Source organism: Gymnoscopelus microlampas, assembly GCF_963454915.1.
Source record: "Gymnoscopelus microlampas genome assembly, chromosome: 23".
In the NCBI taxonomy this organism is placed as follows: domain Eukaryota; kingdom Metazoa; phylum Chordata; class Actinopteri; order Myctophiformes; family Myctophidae; genus Gymnoscopelus; species Gymnoscopelus microlampas.
This window is the reverse complement of record NC_139960.1, coordinates 23762759-23786132: the sequence shown is the minus strand read 5'-3', so window position 1 is coordinate 23786132 and position 23374 is coordinate 23762759. Positions and strand designations below refer to the sequence as shown.

At 41.2% G+C, this 23374-nt stretch overlaps 1 protein-coding gene across 1 annotated transcript in view; it reads right to left on the bottom strand.

Annotated features, from left to right (window-relative positions):
- The window catches only part of LOC311039886 (anoctamin-4-like), a 46292-nt gene extending 30899 nt beyond the window's left edge, over positions 1 to 15393 (bottom strand). Inside the window, exons 1-7 of the mRNA XM_084049897.1 lie at positions 15315 to 15393; positions 11967 to 12112; positions 9923 to 10072; positions 5362 to 5462; positions 1591 to 1635; positions 1360 to 1488; positions 87 to 193 (exon numbers count right to left, since the gene is read on the bottom strand). Coding sequence (XP_083906023.1) covers positions 87 to 193; positions 1360 to 1488; positions 1591 to 1635; positions 5362 to 5462; positions 9923 to 10072; positions 11967 to 12112; positions 15315 to 15378 — 742 coding nt within the window. The 5' untranslated portion in view covers positions 15379 to 15393. The remainder of the gene's footprint in view (positions 1 to 86; positions 194 to 1359; positions 1489 to 1590; positions 1636 to 5361; positions 5463 to 9922; positions 10073 to 11966; positions 12113 to 15314) is intronic.
- Between the last annotated feature and the right edge of the window lie 7981 nt (positions 15394 to 23374).

The window sequence follows — 23374 nt, the reverse complement described above, 5'->3', positions numbered from 1 at the left end:
CCTCTGTTCATTATGCTAGTGTGTATGGTTCCTGTATATTTGCAATTACATAACCCTAATAAAGTGATATAAAAAAAAGAACTCACCGATCTTATTTTTACCCTCTTCATATTTAACCCGTTGCAAGATGTGGTGGACTATGCGACTCCTGGTGGCGTTGTTGAAAAATGTGTCTTTGTTGTGAATAATGAAACTGTAGCACACAAAAAAAACATCACGTCATGTACAGGAATGAATGAGGAATGAATACTGATGCTGTGTGTGAGTGTGTGTGTGTGTGTGTGTGTGTGTGTGTGTGTGTGTGTGTGTGTGTGTGTGTGTGTGTGTGTGTGTGTGTGTGTGTGTGTGTGTGTGTGTGTGTGTGTGTGTGTGTGTGTGTGTGTGTGTGTGTGTGAGAGGGAGAGGAAGAGGGAGAAAGTGTGTATGTGTGCAGGAGAGAGAGACTTTGCCAAAGATTTTTGAAAGAAAATAACTCTAAAATGTAAAGCAGCCGTGTACACATAGGATACAGTATGTGGGCGCTGTCTAATGGGATTATTATTTAAAGGCACACTTTGCACATTTCAGACATCAGAATCTGTTTACACGTCATGTGGACTATAACAGTGGTTCTCAAACTTTTTCATGTCAAGGACCCCCAAAATGACATGTATTTGGCCGCGGACCCCCGTCTAAAAATATGTTGTTCCAGGGACCCCCAGAAGCAAAGATTTGAGTTACAAATGTTCTCTTTAAAAGATATATATTCAAAGATTTGCACAAATTTTCAAGATTTTTCAAAAATAGCAGATCTACAAGCTCATAGCGCGGCACTCGGTGCCGCGCTATGAGCTTGTATATCTGCTATTTTTGAATAGCCAACGTATAAAAGGTCATAATTATTCTGATGCTATATTTACACATTTTTCTGGGTACCCCCTGGAACCCCCTCAAGTACCCCTGGGGGTCCCCGGACCCCACTTTGAGAACCAATGGACTATAACAGCATGTGAAAAAGTAAACAAACAAAAAAAGTGTTTTATGTCTCTAAAGTGTCAATGGTGTAATTTGACTAGTTCACGCTAGAGACAGAGACGCCTTTACAAGAAAGTCACATGCAGTTATACTCCACATGACGAGTAAACGGATTCTGATGTTTAAAAACATGTTTCACATGCGGTTATACTCCACATGATGAGCAAACGATTCTGTGCCTCTCTAGAGCGACTGATTCAGATTTGACGTCCCTGCCAATGACATCACCTGTGAATTTATCTATCCACAGCTCGCCTCTGAAAAAAAGAAGACAAAAATGGCACCGTCCTATAGCGAGCATTAGTGAGGACCCATATATAGAGATAAGTGTTCCTTTAAACTCACTGATGTATTCTGGATCGACTGAACGGAGCGGTAAAGCTCTCATTCTCCTCCAGGTCAGGCAAGGTGTCATCAAACTTCATAGGCTTACGGGGAAGCCAGCCACGGAACTTGTTGATCCGTTTCTCCATCCTAAAAGCAAAGTTTAGAATGCATGCATAGTTGGCAGTTTTTATACACGCATTTTCTGTTTCAGGAAAATCAATCAAACTAAAGTATGAGTTTGCCACTCACCGACTCATAAACCGGTGCCTTCGGTGCATATAACAGATTTTCCTCCTGAAATATTGAGCAGGTCATAAATAGTATTGAGCAGGTCATAAATAATAAATGCACAGTATTCAGCTATAATAGTCTAGTAAAGATAATAATGATAATGAAAACACCATCACTACTATTACTACTACTACTAATAATAATGATAATACAATTGATATGTATTAAGTCAATAATAACTTAATTTACAGCCCCCATCCAGCCACATGTTCGTCTTATTTTTCCGTATACTTGTCTCACCAAACCACGTATGGTTGTGTTTTTTTATGGCGGCCATTTTGTGGTGCCACAGATTAAAAAAAACATTAATTCTCCCATAGAGATTTCCGAAAATATTTATATTAATTATTTTAAGCCAGGAACCAAGCCATCCCGGTCCTGGTGAATCATGACCATAAAAGTTTTGATTCTGTGTCAAAATATAATTGAATATTTAATTATATTTCAAATATAATTACGTTTTCAAATATGTTTTGGCACCACAAAATGGCCACCACTGCTATGCCCTATAGTATGCTACAGTATGGCAACCAGATGGACTGGGTCGATTCTCACAAAGGATGTAAAGTGAAAGTGGAAGTCTTACACTGAATTCAAACCAGAGGCAGTTAAGCGCTGCTGTGCTCTGAGAAAGCAGCGAGGTTCAATGCACCGTCCATGGTGAAGAGCGACTGCCGCTTTCCCCACTGCAGCAGGCAAAGCTAGCAAAAAGCGGAGCGGCAAAGTTGAGAAAAGTCAACTTTGCCACTGCCGCTGTGTGGCAAGAGCAGCAGCCAACTTGAAGAGTGCACTGCTCTGAAGTAGGCATGGAATACTATTCTTAAAGGCATGGACTACTATTAAAGTAATACAATGCAGGTCCACAAATAACGATTTTTAGCAGCCTCTGCTGGTCATTACCGTCACTGCAGGTCGTTAGTTTATTCCTGCGTTACCCAGAATTCCATTTGTTTTCACCGGAAGACGGAAGCGTTTCAAAAAACGTTCTTTTAATTGTTTTATACTATCTGTGGATCGTTTCTCTTAGCCAGTGGAGCTTTAGTTACCGTGAGTTGTGTTTTCTTTTGCTGTTGTTTTTCGATCTTCAAATCCTACAATCTCTTAAAAACAGCGTGAGATTCCATTTTGTTATTAGCGCGGTAGTTCCTGGCCAAACAGGAAACCGGTGCGGTAGTTCCTGGCCAAACAGGAAACCGGTGCATTTCCGTTTCCGTTTTCCGGCCGGAGCCACCGTTTCAATATAAAATAGTTTATAAAAGGCTTTCGGGGGTGAAATTCATGAAGTGGGTGTTGTGAAACATTTGCCACTCACAAAAGATATACAATTGAACTTTAGTTTTGTTGAAAAAGTTACCTAGTATTACTTTAATAATGTTAACAAAGTTTTAAACTAGCAGTTGTACACAAAATTAATCAAGATAATGCAACTGCATGGCCTATTTTCTAACCTAAAAAGTGTGGTGAGTGTCGTACTGCTCTTCCCTGCCTGTGAGCTCGCCTGCTGAGGCAGCTGTGCTACATTGAGGAGCTCGTAGCAGCAGGGCTCTCACTGGACCACAACTCGCTTATTTACGAGGGTCACCGTCAATCTTGGACATTTTGATCAAATGGAGCGATAGAAATGGATGCAGCTCTTGGTGTGAATTCAGCATTACAGTATTGTTTACTCTCCTCAGCTCTCACCTACAAGACCACATACAATTCCAAATAATAAAATGGCAGAGCCTTTGGTGCCTCTGGAATCAATGTACAGTAAAGCACTGCCGGACAGGTTGTCACTGGAAAACATTAAATCGCTGACAAACACAAAAAATACTGGAGGGGGGCTTGATTAACTTGATTCATAAACCACTTTCCCAGCTTGGAGCCAGGACAGGCAATTATACATATATATTTTTTAATACAACCTCTACATTATAATTTAAGTATGTCTAGACAGTAAAGATATGCTATAACTGTAATATGAATTATAAAGGTTATTGAAAGGGTGTTTATGACACATTTTACATCATTTTGCTATGACATTCACACATGCATGGTCGCAACAGAGGAAACCACTGTTACTGTAGTGCAACTTTAGAGAAGAACAAGAAATTTCAGGACGAAAGATGTAGCGATGAGGAGATTTGTAATAGTGACAACGGGCTGAGTGAGTCAGGCTGCTGAAACACCCACTCTCTGATGTATGTACACTTTCAAGTTCTCTCTCTATAACCAGATCTTATTAACCAAACCACAATCCTCAAGTCCTCCACTCGCATCGTTTCCTCGTGCCTTAGCCCCGCCTCGAGGCAAGGAGGAGAGATAAAGAGGGAGGAAACGATCGGGTAAGCTTTATGGAATGGGAACACTCCTCACTCAGTCAGCATCATTTCGAAGCGACAGCAATTACTTATGACATGTCACACAGCTGGATCGCTGTGCCACTCCGGAGTCTGGGAGGGTTGTCATGTTAAGGAGGAGAATTTAATTCCGATTAAAACATTTCCGCGAAGGAGACCTAGCTCTCGGCTCCTCCAAAAGCACTTTAAGATTTGGAAGGGTGGAGGACGGTGGAGGCAGAAATTTGAGTTTTGAGATTTGGCTTATCTCTCTCTTTATGTTCTGATTGCAGGAGTGGAGACAGGTGTGCGAGGCAGAGGTGCTGCTCATTGCAATCAGCTCCCTATAAAACACCAGTTCAACCTCCACCAATCTGCCAGATCATAATACTCTGCTGCCTGCCAGTCAATCACAGTCCACCTAGCCACGTTGGAGGTTTTGTGCACTCGGTTTAATCTGTATAGTTACAATTTTCTCTTGTGTTTGCAGTGCTCTTCTGCTCTTAACTGTCTCAGTCAGGAGTCTGCCTCACCATACTGGATCTCCGCCTGTCTCCTGCTGCTATGGCTTGTCAGTCTCAACTTTACTAGAATGGTTGTCTTTCCCTGGATTTGTACTAACAATAAATTCAGTTTGTGTCTATGTTCTGGGTTCTAAACCTACAGTGCTTACTGTAGGTTTTGAGCACAGCTAGATTATGCTTGTATAATTGTGCAAAACATTGACATTGACATTGCTATTGGTTGGTTTTCAGGTGCCCCCATGACTTGGTTATGCCATCGAGCCTACAGCACCGGGAGCACAAAGGCTATGATCAAACTGGCAACCCAGATCAGCCCTGATCTTTGCTAATCAGATTTGAACCACATTCATAGGCGGCTTGACATGCAATTCAAATCAGATTTCTAAAGATGTGTCTCAGTCTGGACACTAACTACTCAAATAGGATATCAATCTGTCATTTACTGCACTCACAACGCGACGAATAATGCAGTCAAATCCAGACTTCAGGAACAAGAAAGATTTTCTTTATAAAAGTGTAAAGATGTTATACTTGGTGGTATGAAGGTGTCACAAGCCAAAAATAGATCTACAAGCTCACAATGCAACGTGGTGTGAGCTTGTAGATCGGCTATTTTTGTGAGTCGCGAGAATGGAGTATAAATTAAGCATTACTCACACCCATAGCGTCATATCGTTACCACAGCAAACGATTAATATAATGTAGGTCGCCGATGTCTACATAAATCTGGTCTGATCACTTTTAAATAACCGTGGACAGTCAGTCCTAAAGATTGTATTTGAGAAACGGATATGACTGCACTGCAGTCTAGACAAGGCCAAAGTGTTTTCTAGCAGCAATAATAATAATAGTACTGTAACTGAGGGAGCGTTGGGTCCACTCACCTAAATGGCATGCGGATATTCATGAGCTCTGCATAGCGACACAGCACATCCCAAGGAGCATGGAGCTTCAGGAAGATCACGTCACTATTTGTTATGGAGGACTATGGAGAGGCACACACACAACACACACACACACACACACACACACACACACACACACACACACACACACACACACACACACACACACACACACACACACACACACACACACACACACACACACACACACACACACACACACACACATTAAACTTTTTATGGCAAGCTTAAAGGCCAGCATCTAGAATAGGGTTTTTCTATACTATGTACAGTATTTCTATTAGGGATGGGCATTTGGATGTTTTTTGGTAAACTTTGGACTGTGGGCGGTTAACCGCCTATGATGTCATATCAATAAATAAAGTTGTAGTCCTACAGTATGTGTGGGCAGTTCAAATAGGGCCTAAAACATGTATTGTAACATAGAGCTATATCTCATTCTCTAAGGTTGTTTTCTTCTGTTCAAATGTTTTTTTCTTTATTAGGTATTGTAAAATATGGTATGAGGAATACTTATAGATTATATTTAAGTGATTTATTCCATTGATATTCTGTTAATTCCGGTTATTAAGTCCTAAACACTTTAGGTTAAACGGTTAACCGTTTAACAGTTTAACTGTCCCATCCCTTATTTCTATACCGTGTGTCTGTGTCCCTTCAAAAGTAGACAAATCACAGCTCATGCTGCTACATGCATGACAGCTTGACAAAGAACCAAACACTCTACAATGCCTGTTTAAGTGAACGTTGAACTGAAATTCATGAAGTGTTAATGTTGTATCACAGTTAATTATCTATGCAAGACCTATGTATTTTATTGAATCTCTTAGTTACACCAAAATTGTTCATGTGAAGCACTTTTGTACTTATTGGTGAATTATCGTATTTATAAAGACCTCTATTTCCATTTGACCAAAGAAGACTTCACCATACTAGGACATGCACACTAGAGCCTGACCCATGTACTGTATGTCCGATATGAAACGGAAACGTTTTTACACAACAGACACAACACAACGGCAATGCGAAAAAATTATGCTTGGGGTAATTTTGAAATTGTTCTATTTGTGTTCTTTTTGAATATTTATTCAACTTTCAGAGAAGCTTACTGTAAGCGCACTATCAGCCGATATATTTCTTTGTCCGTGATATAGATTTCAGACCAAAAAAATCCATTATCATTCTGGCTCTAATACACACAAGCAGCCAGTCTGTATAGTGCAGCTTTGCCACTAAACAACACATTGTGATTTGTTCACAAACTGCACAGATAATTAACTTACTATCAATAGCCAAAGATTTGACTCTTTACTCACTATGTCTTGTTTCACCTGAAAAAAGTAGACTTCATTAATATTGTTTGCGGTGGGGTTTATAACAATGTCCACAAAGTGGAGGTGGAATTCCACAGCCTGGGTTAGGGTTAACCACTAACCTACAGTAGGGCCATACAGGGTTGCACTAGTAGTCTGTAGAACAACAGTTCAAAACTCTATTGCAATATGGTTGTGAAATAACAGCACTGCACGGCTGTCGTGCACCATGCCGTACATTCCTATCTAGACTTTACCTGGTGAAGAGGGGTCATTGAAATTGTATATTATAAAACAGGTTGGTCAAATCATTTATTTAGGGTATAGCAAACACACCTTGTTTGTGCAGGCAGTCAGGATACTTTCTTGTAAAAAATATTCTTAATTAAATTGTTATTAAACAAACAGTTTTGTATTGGAATATGAGGAAGTGCTTTATTGGGTTAATTGGCACAGCTGTGCAGGGTGACAGCACCTCGCTTTGCATCATGCCTATGCACAGCCATGCAAGTAACCAAGATAATGCACTAACTCTTATGTGTTATATCTTAAATTACAGAAAATAAAGCTAATTATTAGTGGGGGGCTTACCTAGTGGGATATTGTGCTACTGGCTCTCATAGCTCTGCAAAATATTCGTCTAATGTAAATGAACTACGTACGCAACTAATCATAATTCATGTGCATAATACGCCCCCCCACACACACACACACACACACACACACACACACACACACACACAGACACACAGACACACACACACACACACACACACACACACACACACACACACACACACACACACACACACACACACACACACACACACACACACACACACACACACAAAACGACTACATGGAATGCTTAATAACACTTGAACCCAAGCACCCATATCCAGGGTGGAATATTAGCCATCAGATTTACAAGCTCATGACACGTCGCAGCTATTTTTGGGGACCCGATTTGGTGCAGACGAGTCATATTTTACAGAGCCAACTCGTGTCCGCTTTACTAAGTCTAGAGGGTTTAAGTAGTTACTAAGAGTGAACTTCTTCCTCTCCTCCTGACCCATTTTTAACAGCCTTTTGGAGTAAGAGGCGGTCTAACGGCACATGGAAAAGAAGCTGCAATCCCAGAAAGAGCCTAAAAATAACTATGTAACTCCATGCAAGCAACCCAGGTACAACTGGGCTATTCAAGGAGACAAGGATCATCGGCTTCCCTTTGAACGTTCTAGATAATGATAACCTTGATGTTACTGCATCAGCAGGAAGCATGCACACACACACACACACACACACACACACACACACACACACACACACACACACACACACACACACACACACACACACACACACACACACACACACACACACACACACACACACACACACACACACACACACACACACACACACACACACACATTCAGTTCAGAGTACAAGTGCTCTGAACTGCTTGCTCCCATATTTCCGGTAGCTCTTTGGCAGATAGAGTAAGAGCATGGCGCATGACAATTGCCATCATTACATTCATGTTGGTTTTATGAATGACAGCACTCCAGTCGGAGCTACTGCACAGTACAACATATTAAGTTCTCAGAACTTGCTAAACTACAACTGAAGCTTAGCTGCAGTGTAATATTCATGTGTCACAGTACTAAACCCTGAAATATTATGCTTACATAGAAATTAGACTTACAGTAGCATTGCCAGTTATCCAAAAGGCTCACACGGCAAAGCTGATTATTACTGTAATGTCATACAACAGCCTGCAACAGACTTACAACAGCCTCTCCAAAAGCCAGAAGGGATAACAACGACTACAAGCTTGATGTGTCATCTGTACACACTATGTGAATAGGTTGGGAAATAGAACAAAGTGAGCAGAATTAAGCCAATTGTTTCATACCAAGATGCAAAAGATGGAAGTTGTTGATCAATCATAATCTCAACCCTTAATGCTAATCCTAAACTAATTGGAAGACTTAGATCAGGGGTCGGCAATAGGCGGCCCGCGGGCCGAAATTGGCCCCCCAGAAATAATATCTGGCCCCTGAGATAATTTTGAGAATTAAAAAAAATATATATATTTTTTGATTTTTTTTGGGGGGGAGGGATTTTATTTTTATACAGTATCAGACCGATAGTCTCACATATAGGCCGCTATTATATCTATTATATCCAAATACAGAAAGATACAGTATGAATGATTTACTGAAAAGTGTTATAAAAAAAGTATTAAAAATTAATGTTAAAATAATTATAAATACTTATTTCATAGAACCTGAACCCACTTTTGAAATCATGCACTCATAAACACGATGCATTTTAAAGGATTTATAACATTTTATAGCTAGATTAGAGGAAAATGGAGAAGAAAAAAAAAATCACCAGAAAAATCGCCTGTGCTGATATTTAAACCGGAAAAAATGTTGATTTATATTGGTCAAACAGAACCGAATTAGACCCAAATTAGACCCGAATTAGACCGAGTTAGACCCGAATTAGACCCGAAAAATTTTGCGGAAGCGCGCGGGCGCGTGTTGTGCACGCACATGCACGCGCGCTGCGCGCGCGTGCATGTTCGCGGGGAGGCCCGGCCCGCGATGGGATGTCTGGGAGAGATATTGGCCCTAGGCTTATCTCAATTGCCTACCCCTGACTTAGATAAATAAACAGATAAGTAGACTACATAAATAATTATGAGATAAAGCATATTTTGTCACTAATATTCAAAGTGAATACAATCTCAGTTTAAACAATGTCAACCTGAACAGTAAGTGTACAAATGATCTGAGCACATACAGTATACAAATAATCAGTGGTGGACAGTAATGAAGTACATTTACTGGGGTGCAGTACATAAGAAAAATAGTATCTGTACTTAATTTGAGTATTTGTATTGTTACGACTTTACAATGTGACGCGTTATGAGCTTGTAGATTCTCACTATTATTTATATATTTGGAAAATCATATTTGTTTTTGCGTCAAAATGTTAAGCAATACATTGATATTAAAAAGAATACTTAAGGTTTTTTTAAAGCAAGTACTCCAGTACTTTAACTCAAGCACAGAGCAACTTTCACGTGTAGTTGACAACAATTTGAACATCTATACATTGACTAAAGTACTGGAGTTGAGTACTTCGTCCACCACTGCAAATCATAATGAAACAAGCAGTTATGTTCTCCTTGCCTCCTTTTCCAAGTGCAAGCCCTCAGCACGGATGTTCCTCTCAAACACCTCCCTCTTCTCCGTCTGGGTGTCGGACTTCCTGTAAACCAGGATGTAATCTATGCGACACTTGCCATCGCTGAAGCACAAGCCACTGGATTTACTCCTTACCTGAGAGCCAAGGGAGTAGATGAGGATTAAGGTAAACACATGGAACATGTATGTCTCATCTAAGATGCATTTTTTTATACAGTATATAGTTCCTATGATAAACAGTTATACTTTGAGTTTAAAAGTACGTTGCCAAGATTTATCATAAGCAGTTTATCCAGCTTATTAACACATTGACTGCTACTGACGTAGATCTACGTCATCTCAAATCCAATGCTTGACTGCCATGGACGAAAATCTACGTCATCTGGATGAGTGATTACGCAAGAGGGCGCTCTTCGCCAACCAATCAATTCTGCTTTGACTTCCAGAGAAGAATAGACCCGGAAACGATATCATATCCGCTGCAATGTTATCAGATTAAAAGAAATACATTTATTTCCATTTATTTTATTTTCCCAGATTGCGTTTTTGGTGAAAACAAGCTATATTCAACTGCCGATAACTAAAGAACGGAAGATCGCAGTTATTATCTATCTTACTATCCAGTAGATGGACAATCTGGGAACCCATCGCCAAATAAAAAGGAAAAACAGCGCCATCTGCTGTTTTTTACTCTTTTACTTGGCTCTGGGGGGAGCTCGATGGAGCACCCGTGCGCAAGGAAACCAGGGTTTTTGGTCTGCCCTCAGCGCTCCACTTCCGGTGGTGCGACTCTGTTTTCATTCCCATTAACAATATTTCTCCACGGAACACTAACACCAATTCTCCCAAAGAACATGGATCGTTTTGGTTATAAGCCCACTTGTTTCTATGATGAAAGAGCAATTCAAAATGTTACTAACTTTCCGTGGTCTTGTCGGCTTCGAGGACGCTATTGTTAAACGAGTTTCGGCTTGTTTCTAGTGGGGATGGAGCGGCACACGTAAATCCCGCCCACTACATTTGATTGGGTAAAGCGCGGCCTGCTTCCTGATCTGAAGGCACGCCCACTTGTAGGCCAGTGCGTACACGTTATGACGAACCCCCCCGACAGATTCAAACGCAGAGCCGAATCTGTTCTTGAGAGATTAGTAGATAGAAGAGACCCTCGTCCTCCCCCAGACAGCTTTTGTTTACATCGTGTCCACATCGTGGGTTCTGTGGGTCGTCAAAATAAGGTAAAAACGCTGCCGGTGGCGGATGAATTAATTAATTAATACCTGGCAGTTGATGTGTTAAGGGGAACTTCTGGCTTATTTAGGCATCAGAAGCTGTTTATTACCATGTGGAATATTCTACAGCATGTGAAACCAGTTTTTCAAAGTGTTCTGTGCCTCTAAAGCAAGTGGTGGAAGGTTGGAAAAGGGAAGGAAGGGGAGAACTTTGTTAATCCAGCGCGGGAAATTCAGTTTCAGTTTCACCCAGCTGATGGCTGCTCAGATGGTCATGATGAGCAGCCATCTGAGCCAGAGGAAAGCTGTTAGGGGTTGAGTGTCTTGCTCAGGGACACTTACACGCAGGCCGGAGCCGGTAACTTTCTGATTACTAGACGCCGACGGCCTCTTTATTCACTAATCTACGACCGCTTTAAAAACCCCTTTCCCACAGGATTCACAGGGTACATTGGTCAAGATGTGAGATAGCATTTTTTTTTCCAAATGTCTCTATAATATAGAGCGTTATGTGTATTTTAATGACGGCCGACTTGCGGGCCTTTCCTTTGGACCCGGACACATATGTGAAAGATATCACCGGGCTCCTGCTGATCCTCATTTGTTCTGGAACTGTCCTTCAGGAAATATGAGTTTGACACACATATAAAATCACCTCTGTTCCCATTGTCCCTCCGCAATCATTGCCTTGTTTGGAGTCCTGCCAGCTGAGTCATCTTTGCCCAAATGTTGTTTAGATTTTGATGCTTTTCTCGCCTTACTGGGGTGTTGCCGTCCAGGAAACTACTGTCGTCACTCACCTCAGGGAGTGCCGAGTCGGTTCGGGTGTTGTCATCCAGGATGCTACTGTGGGTCCCCAGGTGCAGCAAGGTGTCATCGTCCTGGTCAGGGCTGCTCATTCCCTCGGACCTCCCATTTTCCATAAGCACCTTGACATCCTTCACAGCTACAGTGGGCAGCATCAAAAAGTTGTTTATTATTATTATTATTAATACAGAATTAAAATGCTTTTGTTGAATACTCAATTCTGATTTGGTCTCTCTAGGTGTTATAGAGGCAGCAGATCGTAATTTCCTAAATCACATCACTAATATCACTAGGACAGTACTTTGTCATAAATAAAATAAAAGGGGAAAAAAACATCTCCACCAAGCTTCTGGTCTCATCTTTGGATCCTTGATTTCTCCAGCTATCCGTCCCATTAATTTCTGGACCTAGTGCACATATTTTTAGCTAATCGAGTTGATCAGGTACCATTTAAAAAATGTAGAAGGTAGCTCATGCTATTCCTTTGTACAAAGGAGATTATTAACAACTATTGCCCTATTTATACATTATCAAAAACATTTGAATTCTTGGTATGTGATTAACTGAAAATGTATTTATCCAGGCATTCATTGTTGAGCCCCCATCAATCTGGGTTTAGGGCTAATCACAGTACTACCTCTGCAGCATCCTTGGTTTTAAATTACATTGTGTCTGCACTCAGCAGTGGATAAGAAGATGCATTGTGCAGCTTTTTTGATCGATTTATCAAAAGCCTTTGACACTAGATCGTTCCCTGCTCTTACACATTTTGCTAAATATTGGTTGTGACTCTAGTAGTCTTAAATGGTTTTACAGCTACCCCTCTGATAGACAGCAATGTGTAAGAGCTGGAACTTGCACTTTTACCTATAACAAGGGTTCCGTAAGGTTCCGTTTTAGGTCCAGTCCTTTTTATTATTTATATTAATGTCATTGTTAAAGATTTAACTAATTGCAATATACATTTATATACCGATGACATTATTTTATATTGCTGGGCTCACTCTATGCAACTGGCTTTTGATCATTTACAACTTGCTTTTAAGGTTTTACAAGAAGCACTTTTTATACTCAAACTTGTATAAATCTAGAGGAAACAAAGTGCATTGTTTTCATCAGAGCAAAGTTGATTGATTTCAAAACGTCTATGGGACTATGGGGAATGGGGGAATGGGGATAGCAAATATACAGACACACTGCTGCTACAGTATCACCATTGCCCATTTACCACTCTGCACACAGGTGACCCATACAATACCCACTGTTTGCACTCATTGCAGTTAAAACACCTAAGTTGGCTCTATGAGAGGAGACCAACATTCGCATCTTCTTCCTATATTAAAATTAGGAATGGGATTTAAATAATTTACCACCATATATTTCATCACTTTCAATTATTTATGTATTTTTTTACCCCTTATTCTCCACGATTTTAGTCGTTATGTCAATTGATTCCTCCCCACACACATTTCTGTGTTGTCACTGGTGTTGTATCCTACTGGCCCACCTGCCAGTGAAAAGCCCCCACCGGGAGGACTTACAGCCTTCGTCCTACTCCTCCCGCCCAACACTCCCCGCTGACAGGTGCCGCCCCAGCCTGTAGGATTACATGCAGGATATCACTATCCTCCCCGCCCGGATTCCCTCCCCCGAACACGGGCCAATTGTGTTCGCATAGACGCCTGACAAAGCCGAACGCACCACAGTAATTCTGAATATATCACCATATCAAACCCGCTTCAATGATTACCTTTCTCCTTACTTGTCCCCACGGTTAGGTAAGACAGCCTGCAGTTTTAGTGCTCCATACACATGCATGAGTTAGAACGCATGTTCATTTCATTGGGATAAATTAGGAATCTGCTCATTAATCTCGTTTTAATTAAAGTGTCCAATTGTTTTTGCTATCATTGGTTTTATAGTACACAAGGGTTAGGGTTTTGTTGTTATCAAATTTGTATTCCTATATCGTGATTCACGATTCAGGCCTTTTGTAAACTCTGCGTCATTGAAAATGAAGGTCCTGCCCTCAATGTATTTCTGAAGAAAAAAAAGGTTGAATTAATTAAAATATTATTATTGTTAATAACAGTGTTGTAACATAATGTAGTTGACTTGTACAGATTTTCACTACTTTGGACAATCTCATCTGTAAAAGAACTGATTGTATGCACATCCCTCCGGGCTATGGGATCTAGTGGTAGCAGTAACTCACGAGCCTACAGTGACATTTGCAGAGGTGGGTAAACATTTCCATGGTAACGGCAAGCTCCACCAATCAGAGGCGTTGCTGTTCACTCCTACATACTGGTTGTGTGCCTCCTTGGTTGATTCTAGGAAATTGATCTTTCAAACTATTTCAAACTATCTGCCTACCTTTGGTGCTGTCCAAGATGAATTACATTTACCTAAAACAAAGCAGGAAGTTCTAGCCTTTCCTTCTCTATACTGGCTCTACGAGCTATTCTGCTCAAATGGAAAGATGCTGCCCCATCCTCCCACTCTCACTGGATTCAAATGATGTCTTACGTGAAACTTGAGGAAATCCGTCATACCATTAGGGGATCAGAGAAGAAATGTTATAAATTTGTACATTGTATGAGAAAATCTCTGCAGTAGTCTATGAGTAAATGCCTCTACGCTGCATTATAGCTAAAGAATTAAATACACCATGCAGAATTTTCAATTTTGGATCTAGTCTATAATTTCAGCTAAGGAGGGGGAAATCTTTCAGGGGATGAAGGGAACCATTTAATTTAATTTGATTCTAGTCCAATCTAAGAAACCCAGATTATCAGAAGCAGGCTACTTGCAAAACTTTCTGATGGCTTTAATATAACCTTTAGGCCAGGGGTCTTCCACAGGTGGTCCGGGACCCGTAGGGGATCCTCAGAGTACAGTGGAGCCGTCAAATCTTTGTGTGATAGGATAATTGTTTTTACATCAACCACTTGAACCCTAGCATCCCTATTCTGAGGAAGACTTTAGCCAAAAACAGTAGATGTACAAGCTCACAAGTCTTGCGCAGCGAGGCATTGTGAGCTTGCACATCACTTATTTTCGGCAAATAGGTTTGTAGAGGGGGAAAAAAGCAAACCAAGAACAGAGCCAAAGGTCAAGTTTACTAAGTATTGACAGTTTAAGTGGTCAAATATCTGAAAATACACATTAACATGAGTCCAACATACACTGATGATAGTGCTGTCAAACAAGTCTATGAAGCTATCTATGAAATCTATGAAAAGGTTTAATCTGCAACATAATTTTATACGATTTGTAGTGGGGGTTACTTCATTATTGGCAAACACATAACATGTTCAAGCCCAGGTAATGGGTCTCACCAAGGGGAGGAGTGTTATCCTGAGTGCTGGTGGAGTTTGGAGGTCCTTCGGAGGACTCCACCATGATGTCTGCCGTCCCACGGGAAGGGAAGTTGACAGCTATTTCTGCCGCCTGGTAGCCGGAGGCCGAGGGCTGCAATGGAACTCTGCGTCGGCGAGGGCTATGCCACTGGAGCTCAGACCCATGTAGAGATAAACTCACACCTGTAGAGGAGGCACAGAGACTTGGTTTGGTTTTTAAAATGGTATGTATGTTTTACGGTATTTCGATTGCACAAAGAGGGTTTACACGACTAAGTCTATGAGGTAGTCCATGAAAAAAAACACAATTATGTCCTAATAGTTTGATCATTTACTCAGTGGTTCCCAAACATTTTAGCTTGAAGCCCAAAAGAGAAATTTGATGCCCAAACAAGTGAAAATATCCAATCTACAAGCTAAAAATGCACTGCATTGCGATGTATTTTGAGCTTGTAGATTGGCTATGTTCACTACTTCTTTAAAACAATATATATATATTTATGGAAATTCTTTGACTAACATTATTTTATTCATGAACTTATTTGTGAAAAAGAACACTGATTTATGTGGATAACGTTTGACATCAAAAAGGCCAAATCCCAACTGGCAGCATAATTTCCAATTTATTGTGCCCCATAGTTGCCGAGGCACACAGGTCCATCTCTCAGGATGGGAAAACACACTCTGAATAAGTGTGATGCATAATGAATCCTCTGGATATGTAATTAAGTCAACAAGGTGTAAGCAATTATGTGTGGCCTACAAAAGAACATGAACATGACTTTGGATAGGTGTAAGAGGAAAAAAACTGTACAATACAAAATACTAAAACAAGGTTGCAAGGTTCACCGTTGCTCCAATCTGCACCAAACTTGGCACAAACACTGTTCATGGGTCTGCCGTGGGAATAGTCACACCAGGGGCCACATTGTACAACTCAGCTTACTGTGTCAGGGGGGGCCCCCCAGAGTAGAGCCCTGCATCGAGGGGCGGTAATGGACAAATACCACACTGACTGGATATAGCGTACCAGAACCATGTGTGGTCGTGCTTTACGTTATCTTGATATGAATCTCGTGGCTACATGCAGAGGAGAACGTATGTACTGTATGTGTGTAATGAATCTATTTAATAACCTACTGTAAAGCAGTAAGTTCCGCCGAGCCCACTGTGTCGCTGTCCGTGCCAGCATGGAGTCTCTGTGGTGCTGTAATGGCTGTGTATCTCTCTCTCTTTCTCTGTGTGGGTGCTGTGTTCGCATTGTACATTGTGCTCAGCTCCTCACCAAACACACACACACACACACACACACACACACACACACACACACACACACACACACACACACACACACACGAGCGCGCGCGTGCTTGCGCTGTGCAACTCCTCACAAATGAACAGTCTATATCTCGCTTGCTCTCCCATTCTGTTTCTGTTTGTAATGTGTTTGGATCTCAATGGGAACATTGCGAGCTTATGCGGGACTAGAAGGTAATATTGCTGTATTCTGCAGGACTAAATGGCACTGAAATTCTTGATGTGGGCAGGTCGCACAGGTGCGGCAGTCATAAAGTTACTGAGCTCGGTCAGAAATTAAATCATCGCGGGAGCTGGAGGTAGCGGTCAGATATCCAACAGGATTTAAGACAACAGTCCCGTGCAGAGCTCTACCCCATGGGCCACATGTTGTCGAGGTATACTGTTGCTACTGTACGATCCGCACCACACTTACCACAAACACTGTTCAGGGGTCTACCATGACATTAGTCACACCAGGGGCCACGTTGTACACCCCAGCTCAGACCCCACTGTCTACACCCCAGCTTACTGCTGCCAGGGGCCCTCAGGGGCCACATGTTGTCAAGGCACACTATGGCTGAGATCCGCAACAAACTTGGCATCTGGCATGAGCACACAAAAAAAACTAAATTGCACACACATATGTGGCGCTACAGCAGTGTTACAGCAGTGTTTACACTTGAAATGGCCATAACTCGGTGACCATTGTTCTGATCAGTGAAATATAGGCTATCTACTCTCTCGACCGCCTGATCATTGATGACCAAGGGCTGAAGTTCATTTTTATTCATGCAGAAGTCTAGCCTGGCATCTTCTTGGTTTTGGAGATGTTTAGGCTTAATCCATTCAAATCGGGCATCTGTGTCATTTTAGATTTTAGCTATATAAATAGAAGAACATTGGTTATAGCAGATCTACAAGCTCATATTATGAGCTTGTAGATCTGCTATTTTTTTTAAATCATGAACATTTGTGCAAATCTTTGAACATTTCAAACTCAAATCTTTGCTTCTGGGGGTCCCTAGAACAAAATATTTTGAGATGGGGGTCGGCGGCCAAATGCATATCATTTTGGGGGTCCTTGATGTGAAAATGTTTGAGCACCACTGATATAGCAACGTACGTTTTTCAGACAACTGTTAGGATTTAGAAGACATTTTTAGAATCAGCCTCAAGGCCTTAATGGGTTAAATTGTTATAAGCACACCACTTAGATACACAGTACACAGTTTGATCAACTGTAAGAGACAGTCTGGATAGAGCCATTTATTGACTGGCTTATGAGCCGATTGCCAAGAATGACAAATAAAAAGGGGGTTATTTTTCACTTACTCATACAGGTACAAGCAATGAAATGTTGGTGTGACATTTTCCCGCAAGATTGTGCTAACAGCAATACAATATATAACAATATAACAATATATATAACAATATATATATATAACTATATATATATATATATATATATATATATATATATATATATATATATATATATATATATATATATTATCATAATTATATATTTTTTGTTTTTTAAGCCAGCAGTAAGGGACAACATAAGCCCTATTTCACCCCGGTAAATTAGATAGACCCTGGCCCACCTAACACTGAGCCAAATGCTGCAGCTACACAGCACTGTTTGGATGTGATTAATCTGGGATCCCAGGTAAAAAAAAAGGAATTACAGCGCCCCCAGCGTTTTTCACTTTTGCATTTGACTCTGGGGGGAGCGAATAAATGGAATGGCACCGACTGGAAACAGGCGTTTTGGTCTGCCCTCAGCCCAGGCACACAAACTGATTTAGCTCAAGTGGGTGGCTTAAAAGACCCATTTTGGCTGTTTTTGTTAGTCCGAGAGAGAGCGGGTACAGGAACACGGATCCATTTGGTTCCATCTGTACCCTTGCGGAGTTAAATTTAGATCACGATGTAACGTTACCGTGTGGGGACGTCGGGGAGATTATTCTCACAGACAGAAAACCACACCAGTTACCAACGGTTGCCGCGATGGAGAAAAACGCCACCGTCGGTGCGTTGGCCATAGATAAAATCTGTTCCACTGTTCACCGTTCCAGAGAGAGGGGCTCGAGTCTCAAAGCGAGTGTGGTTAAATCAACCAAAATCTGTCACTTGTGTTTCAAATCGCATTCTTTGATCGGCTGGTGATATAACTTAACTGACACGGTATTTATAAACATACTTGTGTGGATTACCGAAAATTTTGAATGAAATCTTGATCCGGGACACGCTGTGCACTATTTGTGTCAGTCCGGGCCGCGGACCATACAGTATGTGGCGCCTCGCACACTCCACAAACTCCATGGAGACCGGAGCGGCTTTGATTGGTTAAAGCACTGCTTACTTCCTGATCTAAGGCCCGCCCACTTGTAGGCCAATGTTCACACGTTCTGAACGGCCCTCCAGACAGATTCAGTAGCACAGCTCTGAATCTGTTCTTGAGAGATTAGGATGTGATACACCGGATGTGAAATACAGTAGTACAAGTATTGAGCTGAGACATGGCATGTCTTTTAACCAGTGCTTTTTAATGCTAACACGTCAGAGTACATAATTCATTCTCCTCAATTCATTGCAGATCTTTCTCATTGTATACACTATTTCTCTGTATCCCTAGCACAGCACTGGTAAGGACAAGGCTCGGTTGCTGCCCCTCTGCAGTCGAGGTATGATGTATTACATTTATGGTAATTTGCATAGGCTTTTGTGGGAGTCAGGGATAAGAGGCTCTGTGCATAACTGTAGTCTCAATTTTCCGAAGGTGACATACCCATTTCCTGTTATGGTTTACATGACTGGCTCGGCAGCAGATTTGAACTGAAAAAAAATCGTATATGACACCTTCGTCAAATCAGCTGGGAGTAAACAAAGCTATGAAAAACTGAACCGCAACCATGTACGCCACCTTCTGGAAACCTCAGTTATGCACAGAGCCTATTGGCACGTGCATGTGCATTCAATTTCACGTTGATTGGAATGTACTGTATATGGGAAGGTGCACAGTTTGACATGAAGGGGTCTCTATAAGACAAACCACTTGGACTACTGTAATTCACTTTTTTCTGGACTCCCCAAAAAGTCAATCAATCGCCTCCAACTCATTCAGAACACAGCAGCTAGAGTTCTTACTAGAACCAGGAGATATGACCACATCACCCCGGTTCTTGCTTCACTGCACTGGCTACCAGTGGCGTTCAGAATTGATTTTAAAATTGTATTGTTCGTTTTTAAAGCACTGAACGGACTTGCTCCTATTTATATTTTTGACCTCCTGTCTCCCCACAAACCCACCCGCAATCTCAGATCTGCACACAAACTTTTACTAGACCCCCCCAGACAAACCTTGTGACAGAAGGTGACAGGGCATTTGCTGCGAGGGCTCCATTTCTGTGGAACCAACTCCCCCTGCATATTAGACAGGCCACTTCGGTGCCCACCTTTAAAAACCTTTTAAAAACCCATTACTTTAGAACGGCCTTTACCTAGAAGGAATTAGTCAGCTATTTCTCTGCTTTCAGTCTTATTCTTGATGTTATTATTTTTGTATGGTTCCTTTGTTTGTAAATTTTCCATCACTGAATTGTTTTTATATTCCTTGTGCATGTATTGTATTTGTATTGTTAAGCACTTTGTAAACCTGTTTTTGAAAAGTGCTATATAAATAAAGTTTATTATTATTATTATTATAAATGTTGTGTGTGAGCCAGGCCTGCAATTTCGTCATTTTAGGGGCACTACCACTTGGCCTTTGGTGTTGTCCATTTTTTGAGGGCACAAAGGCCAAGTGCCAGGGCAGGAAGGCCATCAAATAAGATTTTAGTCCATTGAAAACATTTAATGAATTTGAGGGTTAAAGGATGATTTTAAATTTAATATGTAGACTATCTGCAGTGAAATAAATAAATTGTGGTATTTATGGGGGATCCATGCTCAGCCCTGCACCAATCAGAGTCACTGGATCGGTTTAAAGATGGGGAAGAATTAACCTCAACAAAAGACACTGGTGTCTACATGACAAGAAAGAGACACTGGTGTCTACATATTGACAAGAAAGAGACACTGGTGTCTACATGACAGGAAAGAGACACTGGTGTCTACATGACAGGAAAGAGACACTGGTGTCTACATGACAAGAAAGAGACACTGGTGTCTACATGACAAGAAAGAGACAGAGGAGAAAGTGGTACAGTCAGCTGGGGCATTAAGGCCACTGTGGCCTCAGGGCCTCAGGGCCATTTTTTTGAGGGGCAAAAGGCCAAACTGAGGGGCAACGACACCCATGGCCTTCGTGGCCTCCCTGAAATTCTTGCCCTGGTGTACGCTATCTTTCAAAATGCTACACAGACATTTAAACGTGAGGCACCAGGCCACAGGGAGACAGACAGAGGGAGACAACACTTCTGTAAATTTTCATACTGCCCAACCTTTTAGGACCTTCAAAAGACATCTGGCAGCTACAGTTAGTCTGTTGGCAAGGGAAATTATTCAAGGCTTAGCTAAAGGTGTTAAATCAACTACACACAAATAGGTCTATAAGGTCTACTCATCTTCCATCAGTCCTGAGAGACAGCAGAGAACTGTTGGGGGGTATCACAGGTCTGCATGCTGAATTTCCGTTTGTGACAGGCTCAGGCGACTCAGCTGATTTTTTTCTGCTGAGCCATACTACTGGAGACAGAGATAGGAGAGTGTCTCGGCCCTAAATCAGCCAGTGAAGCGTTAGTACAAATGGAGCATGCCACCACCACTAATAAAACAACGATGAGTTCTATACGCTGGAAAAATCGATGCTCAGCCTTTGCCTTATATGACCTTGGCTATAACTGATACCACACTGTTTTGGTGGAGGTGGGTTGTTTCACTACCCAAGTACGTGCTACATGGATGATGAGGTCAGACAAACGAAATTGAGAGGGAACTGAAGTCACTGGAAACATATGAAACCCATATTCATTTTCATACATTACCCCATTCTCAAATACCATACTGTCTGGAGCCTAATTTGTTGCTCGCCAAAAATAACTTGAAAATCAGGAGAGGAGACGTATAGATTTTGTTTGGCTTTTTATAGGCTATGCTTTACTTAGATAGGATAGAGAGCGCAGAGGGTTGACATTGACCATATTCACATGGTGGCCATTTTGTGCTTGCATCATACTCAGGTGTGGGGCCGGGGGGGATTCCCACTCCCCGGGGTATGACGTAAGCACAAAATGAACACTGTGTGAATATGGTCAATGTAACACGTGTCCTTGAGTTGAACTTAAACAGCTTTGCGCTTTCAATGATCACCACATTATTTGCTAAGCCACTCCTGTGACCCAGTTGGACTTTCTTTTAAGATTTATCGCCTCATTAATAATTAAAAGCACAACAAAGCAGGTCAAACTGTGAAGAAAGGGAAGCTTCTTCAAAAATAATGAGGGCTCCAATTAAGGGGAGGAAGCAGGAAGTAAACTTGTACTGTTGGTATAGAGAAAGAGGGACAAAGTGAAAAGAGAGAAGGCTAATTTATACTGTCAGGTGAATAATTACGTATTTTTGCAGTGCGAATTAAATTGTGTTTTTGTAGAGCGACAAAAATGGCATGTTTTCATCGAGCATGAATCATTTCTTTCCCCGGCTGAACGAAGGGCAACAAGAATGGTTTATTAACATCAAGTAAAACTCAAAGGGGTCATGTCACGTGGGAACCATAAATTGAATAGAATAATTGATATTGCTCTGTCATCTTACGCTATAACCCTCAATACAGTATCTATGGGAATATGTTAGCATAGCCAGAGCTAGTGGCAAACCATCTGACGATTTTGTCTCACCCCATTTTTAAGGCACCAATAGCACCAATGACTGAGAAATTGCTAACAGGAGCTCTAAAAGAGGAGAAATACATGTACAGTATGTACTATCATTTTTACTCATCATGAAACTGTGCTGAGAAACTCAAACCTGTAGTATTATCTGTCAGCCACTTCTGAGGTAACCTCTACTTTTAGACAGTAGACTAGAGAGAAGCGAGAATGGATATGCTCCTCTTGGTCAAATAATATTATGCTGCGTTCAATGAAAGCTAACATTAAGATACAAAGATACATCCAACTTTTGTAGCTGCTACAAAAGCTACACAAAAGTTGAGCTGCCATTGTGAACGCATTAGATCTTTTTATTGGTGGATTTACCCTATTTACATAAGTGTTAGATGGATGATGGGGATAATACAATGCATGGGTGCAAGTGTATGCAAACACTGACAATAAATTCAGTGAGTGAACAATAATTCACCTAAATAACACAGAAAGAAAACACTCATGTCTTTCCAGTTTGGCACAGTGGAACAAGCTTGTCAATAGCTGTCTTGAAGGTTTTTGGTGGGTTAACCACTTAAGCCCTATTCAAACATTTTCAAAAATGGCCGATCTACAAGCTTGTAGATCAAGCTTGTAGATTAACTTTTTTTGAAAATGGAAAATATTTGAGAATATTAGTGAAACGCAATAGTTTGTGATGCGACATATGAGCTTATTTAGTTTTATGCTGCACAAATGCTGCTAACATCAATAGTAATTTCACAATGGCAAGATACATAATGATCTAAGTGAAAACATGTTGCAGGTTTCCTCTTGCAGCTGGTCACCGATGTATAATGCACAAAAAATATTCCTACAATGCCAATTCCTGCTTCCTCACATAACACAACACTGCCTCAGAATGACAGCTCA